General features: G+C 34.8%; 1 protein-coding gene and 1 pseudogene across 1 annotated transcript; one reads left to right on the top strand and one right to left on the bottom strand.

Annotated features, from left to right (window-relative positions):
* The first annotated feature begins 1,805 nt into the window (after positions 1-1,805).
* On the top strand, positions 1,806-5,049 carry LOC120203752 (phosphatidylinositol 4-kinase gamma 5-like). Its single transcript, XM_039203935.1, has 2 exons — positions 1,806-2,011; positions 2,490-5,049. Exon 2 carries the CDS (start codon positions 2,782-2,784, stop codon positions 4,708-4,710), a length of 1,929 nt encoding a protein of 642 aa, XP_039059866.1. The 5' UTR covers positions 1,806-2,011; positions 2,490-2,781; the 3' UTR covers positions 4,711-5,049.
* Positions 5,050-7,035: 1,986 nt separating this feature from the next.
* LOC120203676 lies at positions 7,036-8,806 on the bottom strand (annotated as a pseudogene).
* Positions 8,807-11,003: the final 2,197 nt, after the last annotated feature.

Raw genomic sequence — 11,003 nt, 5'->3', positions numbered from 1 at the left:
ATTAATGACAAATTGAGTTGGGCGTTAATATACTGACTGAGATATAATAAAATATGATCTCATAATCTCAAACGGTTATCATATATGAGTTAGCATGTTAAAGTCCAACTCAGACGATCATTATTTTTTTTAAGAGAAAATGACGAGTTTGGAACATAATAAATAGTCGGGTGACCATTTTGTAACTTTTATTTGCTAAGGGACTTAACAAAGCAATCTCATATAGTCGAAAGATCATTTTGTAGCTTTCAATAGTCAGGAAACTCAATAAAACTGTATCCTATAATCGGGGACCACTTATGAAATAGAACTTAGATCTAGACTTATGGATTAATACTCATCCATCGTATTTATGCACCTATGACTCAATTTTTTTCCATTTATTTTTTATATCACTATTATAGATCACTAGTGGTACATATAGATTTCATATTATATTATGTACATAAATACAAATGATGATTAATATTATATAAATAATGATTAAGATTATATTATATAATTTTTTTATATAAAATTAATCCCAATATATAAAAATATTTTTTTATATTTCCAGAATAATTAAACTACTTTTTAAAATATACTATAGAAATTGACCAAAAATATCTGCGAAACCCCATGCATATAGAATAAGATCTGGGAGCGATACTTTCAACTTTCAAGGTTGAGTAGATTAGGGTTAATTTAAAATCAAATAAAAAACAACATAAAATTTAGACATGATTACCCCACAACAAATAAAAAGGGCACTCCTTGTGTCCCATTTTCAACAGTCCAAAGTAATGAAACTATCCACGTTATGTCAATCTTTGGACCGTATAATGAAATGGTCAATCAAAGCAACAAATCCAGAAATAAAAAAAACATCCTTTCTTTATATATAAAAAAATACGAACAAACAAGTTGAAGCTATTTTTGTGTGTGTAACAAATAATAATACTATTAAATATATTTCTTTAAAATTTACGAGTAGCTTCTTTGTTTTAAGTTAATTCACGAGAATAATATTTTATTTATTAAAATAAAATCTAAATAATATTATTTATCAACGTGACGTGTTTTTTTGAGTGATTGACAATAAAAATTTATATCCTTGCACATGTGATCTTAAACTATCGAAATTATTTGATTCGTGCTGATATGATTAATGTTTGATAAACTCAAAATTCAATAAATTGAGGTCAAAAGATAGGGGAATTCCTTCGTATCAAAACCGCGTGATCAAATATCATGAAAAAAAAGTCATCAAATTGCTCGGACTCGGACCCAGCTTAAGTAAGAGTATTCAAAATTCGATTTTAATCAAATTAATCGATCGAATCAAACTAATACGATTAATTCGATCGACCATCGAATTCTGACTCGGACTCAGCTTAAGTTCCGCTTTTTTAACAGCAGTGGGTATTTCCGTGATTTTATCAACAAACGAGGATCCATTAAATATCCCCGATTAAACGGCGGAAAATAATTAAAAACTAAAGTAAAAAACCGGCCATTTGTTAACATTGCCTGGAAAGACATTGACTCCCGCCACGTCATCACCCAATACGTTATCTCCACGTCACCGTCACAAATAAAAACTCAAAAATTAAAAAAAAAAACATAACATAACACATCCCACGGTGTAACCCTTCGTCCTCCTACATCCAACGGTCAGGAGTTCACGTTCTAGATCCTTCCACCCCCTCTTGTCATCAAATGAGAAAAAGAGGGAAAAAAAGTAGAGTAATATAACTAGGGTTAGTTAATTAACTCCGGTAAGGGCAAAGACCGAGTTAAAGAGCGACTCTTCGAAAGGTAGACTGAGCTGAAAGAGAAATAGAGAAAAAAGAAAACAAAGAGAGAGAAAGAAAAGGAAGCTTTAGACAACCGAGTCAACTCGGACGATTCCTTGCCTCCTTTTACACTTTCCCGCTGATTCGTTCTCTTTGCCCAACTCATTTGTTTTTCTTTTTTCATCGAATTCAAAGTTCAATCGACATTTCCTTTTTCTTTCAGATTTCGGAAATCGGTAAGTTATTTTTCTTAAATTTGTATGTTTTAAACTTGTTTTAGTTAAAGATTTAGTCTTGGGTATTAAGTATAATGAAACGTTGAAGATCAATGCCTAGGGATTTATCCTTATGTTTAATCTCTGGAATTAATTGAAAATCATAAATTTTCTTTAGGCGTTTCTTCTTTAATCTTCTGTTTAAGTTTCTTGGATCAGTTGTTGGTATGGATGTGTTTTAAGCTAGTATTCATAGCTGGTTACTTGTCTTTAGTGGATTCCTTTGGTATATTGAAGAAATGCATTTATTTTACTCTGTTTTGGATTTGTGATTCTGTTCACTTTTGATTTATAAATGCATTAATTACGGTAACTGCTACTTTTACTTAGCTAAATCTATCCATTTAGAGAATATTTGAGCATATATAGTGAGAGTAACTCTTTTACTTGCTTAATCAAAATCAGGGTTTTGATCTAAATCTTGTTTCTTTTTTCACAGGTTGGTTTGGATTTTTCAATCTGTTTATGGATGCTAGAGATGGCGCAATAAGTGTAGTGTAGGGATTAGATCTTCATTTCGGTCTGCCAATTCTGTTGACTTGGTGCTTTTTCTTAGTTGTTTGGGTTGGGATTTTTGGTTTTATTGATTGATGGTTGTTGGTAAATTGGAGTTGTTTCTGGTCCATTTCTGATTGGCTTTGGAGTTTGGGTCTTCTCGAAGGAGAAGAAGCTCCCATCTATTGTCAACTCTGCCTCCAGATACCTGGAAAGCTGTGACCGATTTCTCGTGAATGTCTTGTAAGTTGGACAGTCCTGTTCAAACTCAAATGGCAGTGGCAGTGTTTAACAGTCCTCTCCTAGGGGAATATCCTAGGGACAATATGATAGAAGGGAAACAACCTACTAGGCGGAGACGGGTTTTCGTTCAAACTGAGACTGGCTGTGTCTTGGGCATGGAGTTAGATCGCAGTGATAATGCTCATACGGTTAAGCGAAGGTTGCAGGTTGCCCTCAATTTTCCTACAGAGCAAAGCTCGCTGACTTTTGGGGATGTGGAATTGAAGAACGATCTTAGTTCTGTTCGAAATGATTCTCCACTTCTTCTGACACGAAACTCTTTCCATAGAAGCTCCTCAACACCGTGTCTTTCGCCTACGGGAAGGGATCTTCAGCAGAGAGATGGAAGTGGTCCTATTGAAATGCTGGGGCATTCCGATAGCTTTAATGTTTTAAAAGTTGTGGTGAAGGACATTGTTAAGGCAATTAAGATGGGTGTTGATCCACTTCCTGTCCATAGTGGTCTGGGAGGTGCCTACTACTTTAGGAATCCTAGAGGTGAGAGTGTCGCAATTGTGAAGCCAACAGATGAAGAACCTTTTGCACCAAACAATCCAAAAGGCTTTGTTGGGAAAGCCCTTGGACAACCAGGTTTGAAACGTTCGGTTCGGGTAGGTGAGACAGGTTTCAGAGAAGTTGTGGCTTACCTTTTGGACTATGATCATTTTGCAAATGTGCCACCGACAGCACTGGTAAAGATTACTCACTCAGTCTTCAATGTCAATGACGGTGTGAATGGAATTAAGCCTCTCAAGAAGAATCTGGTTAGCAAGATTGCATCTTTCCAACGGTTTATTTCGCATGATTTTGATGCTAGTGATCATGGAACCTCAAGCTTTCCCGTTTCTGCCGTGCATCGTATAGGGATTCTTGATATACGAATATTCAACACAGACAGGCATGCAGGAAACCTTTTAGTACGGAAGCTTGATGGAATTGGGAGGTTTGGTCAGGTAGAACTCATTCCTATTGATCATGGCCTTTGCCTGCCAGAATCTTTGGAGGATCCATACTTTGAGTGGATTCATTGGCCTCAGGCTTCAAAGCCTTTCTCTGAGGATGAACTTGAGTATATAGAGAAGCTTAATCCTTTTAAAGATTGTGAGATGCTGAGAACAGAACTTCCCATGATACGGGAAGCTTGCCTACGAGTTCTTGTACTCTGCACAATTTTCCTCAAGGAAGCTGCAACATTTGGTCTCTGTCTTGCTGAAATTGGTGAGATGATGAGTAGAGAATTTCGGGCTGGAGAGGAGGAACCTAGTGAGCTAGAGGTTGCTTGTCTTGAGGCAAGGAGGCTGATAGCAGAGAGGGAGCTATCATCTCCTAAGTCCGATGAAGGTGATGCAGAGTTCCTGTTTGATATTGACTCCGAGGAACCAGAAACTGATTTCACCCCTAATATGGCTAATGATGATTTTATGACAAGAACATCAGTCCAATTTGGAAATGGGTTTGTGAATAACCATCGATTTCCACTTTCGAAGCTGGAGGAATGCTTTGAGGAATATGATGAAAGTGAAGGAGAAACCGAGCGGGATGGTTTTTCTCCTTTCATAGCTCTTGAAAGGATCCCATCCGTTTCAAAAATTTCAATGTCACTCAAAGATACCTGCTTAGGTGACAAGAGCCAGAAATATTCCAAATTTTCTGGAACAAAACAAGAAAGCAGCTATCTTACTTGTTCATCCGGGAATAGGAGTGCAAATGAGCAACTTCCTGCAAGTGTGAGCTTTGTGAAGCTGGCTGACATGAATGAAGAGGAATGGGCCTTCTTCCTGGAGAAGTTCCAGGAGTTGCTCCACCCAGCATTCAACAAACGAAGATCCGTTACCGTGGGTCAGAAGCAGATACAGAGGCTCGGTACATCGTGCCAGTTTTGAAGTTGAGGTGGTAGTATATCGATCTGAGTTGAGTTGACGGAAGAAGAAATAAGCCATTGTAGGTTTGTTGGGTCTTGAGATAAGAGAGTATTATTAGGATAGATTCAGTATCCTTGGGATATTGTAGGATGAATCCCCCTCCCTGTAAATATTCTTTGGCTTCAGCTAAGTGGAGAGCTGAGGTTAGTAGAATTTGTTGTATTTCTTCCTTAAGCTTTTAGCTTTTTATTTGTTCTTTTTACTCCTCTACTTTTCACATGAACTTTGTTGGATAAATAATTTGTATATTGAAGCTAAAAAAGAAAAAAAAGAGTATTTATGTAAATTTGGGCATTTTAAACTTGTGTTAATGAAATCTTTCTTTTGTTTGTTTATAAAGTACAAACAGTATATATAATCAGTCTACCTTTATGGAAAACATCAGTACTTTGTGGGAAAAATTCAGGCATTTGTGTGTTTTATATACAGGTCAACATCACCAAGTAAGTCACTATCATGCCTACAAACCAGAGTTTATCTTATTCATGAACATCGAGGCTTTGATGAAGTAATTGTAGCTACCAGGTTATGCCTTTACAACTAAGATTATAATCATGCAGCAGCAGCTAAAATTGACCATAAAGTTACCATATGTATATATAATGATGAAGGGTTTATCTGGTATCATAATTTACATTGATTGTAGTTGAAGATAAAATGATGAATCTGCTGCCTGAGTGGTAGGCAAAAAGTGGGGGGTCTTTGTGGTCCCTAATATCATTGAAGCAAAATGATGGTTACAGACATTTGGTGAAAGATCAACTTTAGAGACATGTGCAAAGAAGAAAAGGGAAGGGGGGGGGGGGGTTTCCAAAGACCCTTGTTTGAGTTGGTTTCATATTGACCACCTTTTGAATGATTTATGATTCTGTTTCCCCCAGCAAGAAACCAACTCAAATCTTTCTTTAAATTTTTTTTCATATTCGATATGAACCCGTATACGATTCTGGAATTTGATAGATCTTTGGGTTCAAGTCTCTTATAAAATGTTTTGACTTCTGGTGTAAAACAAGATTTGTGAATTGGGGTTTTATCAGGAGAAGATTACAAAGATGAATTGAAGGATAAATGGCTCTTTAAAATCGGATGGGGTGGATAAGAATGGAGGAACGATGAGTTAAAATCAAGAAGTGGACACTCAGACAAATTATTTTGAGATATGGCAACATCATATCAGCATGCCACTCCCTTTGTTATGCCGACTTAGATAAGTTGCTTCATGCCGTCGTTTTTTAAACATTCCACAAATTTATATTCAAATATTAAGATTATTATTTGTTGTGAATTTAGAGTAAATGCAAATAAATATCTTTAAATATCTATGATCTAAATTTATGTTATGCATGACATAGAATTTTTAAATTCATATATATATATATATGAATTTGACTTAGGATAATAATATTTAATTTAAATTTTAATAATAAGACTTAAATAATTTTCAAATAAATTTACTGATTGAAATTAGAATAAATTTTCACGGTCTTTTGCTTGATGAGGAACATCTTACCATAGAAACAATGCCAAATATTGGTCTTTGGATATAAAAATAAAAAATTGTTTGAAAAGTGATTGTCAATTTAGAGTTTATTTGATAGCCTATTCTAAAAAATAAATTTCAGAATTTTTTTTTGGTATTTAAATGATAGAGTGTAAATCATTTAAAGAATCACTGAAGACTTGTGAAGTAAAAAGACAACATTAAAGAATCGCTTGTGAGCGTTGGAGGCCTATAAACTAAAATAAATCACATCATAAAAAATTAGCTGACCATATTCCCATATGTAATGGGGTGAGAGGAGATAGGATAGTAGGTTGCCCCAACGCCAGGTTGAGAGCAGCTTCCGTAGAAGACCTCCTGCAGTCAGAATTATGAATTGCCCACCGTGAGACTCGATCCCACGACCACAAGGTTAAGAACCTTGCGCTCTAAATCACACCATAACCATAACCACCGTGAATTTTAGTGACCAATATAAAAGTAAAGAGAAAGTTGCGTGATGAAATTTATAATTTACCCATATCATTGAATCACTAAGACAATAAAACTGCATCATTTCTTTAGAACAGTTGTGAATTAAGTGAGTTCAACTAGAGATGACTCTAAGAATATCTGCAACTACTCTCTCTCTCTCTCTATATATATAAAAGATAAATTAAAATTTCTTCATATATAATTGTAGAATGATTTAGAAAATGAAAAGTTCAAGTAATATATAAGATGCAGAGTGCAGGATCTTTATATTCCACGGAGTAAATGTCAATCTCCCATTAATCTACGGCATTATTATAACAATCCATGACTTCTATTTCACTGTATATACAAAACAATTGATTATACACGAAGAGCTTAGCTTGTGTTTCAGTAAACACCAAAAAGAAAAAAGAGAATGTAAAACGGTACTCAATTAGAGTCAGTAGAGAAATCATACAAGTTAAATGTGCCTCCAAGGTCTTTCGGCAAGGGTTACACATTCATTATATCTGAAACAATCGACCAAATGATCAATCGTCAATCCGGCCGCTTGCATGAACGAATACACGATCACCGGCCCGACGAGCCGGAATCCATGCTTCAGTAAGTCCTTGCTTATGGCTTCGGCTTTCGGAGTTCTTAGCGGAACATTTCTGGGGTACTTGTATCTGTTGATGGTTGGCTTATAACTCACGTAACCCCACATGAAACTACTGAAAGATCCATATTCCCTCACAATCTGTATATATTTTCATGCTTAAATTCATTAACTGTTTTACAAAAAGCGATGTAGTTCAACGATGAGGAAGGGTTCGCGGATGCCGGAAAAATGGGATAAATTCGATAAGGACAGACTTACCTTGAGTATGCATTTGGCATTGTCGATTATGCACCTTACTCTATTCTCTGCTAACATGATTGATTTGTTGGATGATATCTCGTTGATTTCTTTATCCCCCATTTTAGCAACATTCTCAGGATCAAAACCCAAGAAAGCTTCTCTATATGATTAACATAAAATTCCCAGCTTCAGATAATATATATATGAATGTATGTATATGCAGAATTGAAGAACATGTTGCACCTGTAAAGATCCCTTCTTTTCAAAATCTCTGTCCAATTATAATCCATCAGCATACCAGACAAAGCAAGCAGTTCGAACAATTGGCTGTTTGATTGATTATGTCGGATGAAAACAACATTAGTAGATCAGAATTTGATGTCTGAATCCGAGGAATTAGAAACTTACTTGTCATCGTAAACAGGAACTCCCCATTGCTCGTCGTGAAATGATATGTAAACCTTATCTGTATGATAAAAGCTTTTGTTAATAATTTATGTTTTTTTTGTTCATATTTACACAATAATTAAGAATAAAACAAAATGGCAAACGACAGGCCATCCAACACATTAATTATGAAACGTAAATAGAATATAAGTGGTTGGTTCGTTGTCTAAATGGGGTTGAAATTATTAAGGCAGACAAAGACTGAAGATCAGCCATCAAACTTTCATAATCAATCACCATTGTTAGAATAGTATTTCCTTAGCTTAACCCGAAAAAACGATATAGAGTTACAGATGTTGAGATTCAAACTCCACGAATCAATTAAGTAAACCCGAGTTTGAGATAACTTACCACTGTTCTTTTGTAACCCAATGGCACCTCCTCACTTCAACATTACCAGGATCTTGGCATTGTTGTTGCTGCTGTTGATGATGAACACTTTTGACAACCATGGGGAACTCTCTTCTCTGGCGATGAGGAGAAATCAAGCTAAGTGCCAGTGAAATCTTTTGTTCCAAGGGCGTGCTGGAATGATCCGTGAGAGATGAATCGTTCGAGTTCTGCGACAAAGACAACGATAACGACGATAACGATAAAGAAGAAGAGCTTCTTTGTAACCCGATAGGGTAGACTTTCTTCAGATGTTTGGATAAACCACTTTGTGTCGACGATTTCTCCTTCTCTTTGCAACATCTGTTCTTCTCTAAAACATGTTTCCTTACATTTGTTTTGGACATGTTTGAGAAAATCATGGAATTCTATGTTTTTTCCTACTTCGATGTCGGTAGATGTAAGGTTTGGGGTTTTAGGAGTTTGATAAAACATTAGGGTTTTATATAGTGTTGGGAGGGAATGTAATGGCTGCCTGCCAAACCTAAGTCGGTGAAATGTAGATTTCATATGCGTTTTCTTTGCTCCTTTGTTTGTAAGCAAAACAAATACCCACACACAAACACACACGCACATATATATACATACTAAGAACGAGACACTTATACACCCCATAGATACAACCGTTAGATTCTAAATTCTTTAAGATAAACAACATTCTCTTCACTATCAATGTGACTTAATGAATTCCACAAGTATTGAAATTTAAATTTAAGATAAACATATTAAAATTTGAATTTATTTTGTGTTTTTTCCATTAAAATAATTGTTTAGGAATAATGTTGTAAGTTGTTGATTAGACCTCTAAGCTAAACTGATTATTGAGTTAATGACATTGCATGCCTACATGCCCCTATGGAAGTCAAACAGCTGTTTTAAATGTCTGTATATGTGTCTGGTAACCTACTCTTGTGGTCCAAAACTTTAAGTATTTGGATTTTTCATTGATTTGTTAGATTACTCATTACTATTATGAAATATAAGCGACAAATGCTGTTTTAATATTTATATGATTTTACAATATTCCTTCATTTGTTTTTGAGAGATTAACTACCAAAAATAATTCAATTTTGTCACACAACTATACTGTTGAAGAATCGGGTAAAGAAAACAAAAGAACACAAGAATTTTAACGAGGTTCGGCAATGTGCTTATGTCCTCGGTGCCTAGACGGCGCTATAAGTTTTAACCAGGTTTTTTATTATAAATAGAGATGTAACCTAAACCTATGAGACATTGAATAAAACTTCTAGCGCCGTCTAGGCACCGAAGACGTAAGCACATTGTCGAACCTCGTTAAAATTCTTGTGTTCTTTCGTTTTCTTTACCCGATTCTTCAACATATACCATTTATTTTATATAACGAATAATTGTTCTCATAAAAAAATATTGAAAGTGGAATTGATTTTAGGTGAAATGACAACAGCATGGTGATTTGAAAACAACAGTAATGAATTAATTAGGGTTCTTTCTTTATAGTTGCAGTGTTTTTTTTCCCAATCGAGGAGGAGGAATGAATGGGTCCAAATGCATATACATTCTTAACTTGCACTCCTTCAGGGCATTGAGGCAAACCTGTGGTCTGCATAGACAAAGATATCTCATCCATACGTCACACTCTTCTCCTTTATACTATGCCCACCAAAATTCTAACATTCTATTGATTTAATACCAACATTCGAACCAAGCACTAGCTTATTTAAAGAACAACAGGAGACCTACTTCCAAATCAAAGGAAATGCAAACTCATTCGAATTCACCCCTTCTCTTGAGGAATACAAAAGAATCTATAATAATTTGTTATAACAAAAAAAGGTCGTATGTTATGTGAATGATCATTAATCTTAGACTGTTGGATGTAAGGAGACTCAACTACAAATAGAAACGTTCACCACCTCTTTTACTATTAAGACAACCTATAATTAATTTCGTACCCATTTTGGGCGTTGTGATTGTGCCAATCTTTTCCTATGTATAATCGACTCTCGAACCCCATCAAATGAATTTCTAGTAAAATGCAGACTATTTTATCTTTTAAAAAGATTTTTTTTAAAAAAAATTATTTAAAAAAAATAATTTTTATGCATTTAACTTTATCTAACATAAAAAATCGATGATGACTCCAAAATTAATTTTTCACAAAACCGAGATTCATTCCTAATTTAAAGGTTGTTTCGACAGAAACATCAATTATATCAAATTTTTTATTATAAAATTTATGATTTTATGTTCATGATTTATGACTCTCCTCCCTAATGCTATATTCTTTAAAGTTTAAACCTAGATTCTCGCCTTTAAAATATAATGCGCCTTACCACGTACGTAATCTAAATTCATTTTTATTTTAGACCTTAGAACAGTTTAAAATTTAAGCAAGATCAATAAGAAAAAAGAATTTTTTTTTTGGATAAGTAAATTATATTCATACAAAAAGAATGCAGCCAAGCTGCTACAAACATAACCAACCTCAGCTAGATATGTCCCCAATTCATGAACAATTGCCTATTTACATCATCAATCCTATACATACCATGTCTATACAGTTTAAGTTTCACAGCCTCCCTCAGCTTATTTACAGTTACCTCAGCCGAACAAACCAAC

The sequence above is a fragment of the Hibiscus syriacus genome, unplaced genomic scaffold (genome assembly GCF_006381635.1).
Source record: "Hibiscus syriacus cultivar Baekdansim isolate YM2019G1 unplaced genomic scaffold, ASM638163v2 tig00010263_pilon, whole genome shotgun sequence".
Taxonomy (NCBI): Eukaryota; Viridiplantae; Streptophyta; class Magnoliopsida; order Malvales; family Malvaceae; genus Hibiscus; species Hibiscus syriacus.
The sequence above is the reverse complement of the archived record's forward strand: the minus strand, read 5'-3'. Positions and strand labels throughout refer to the sequence as shown.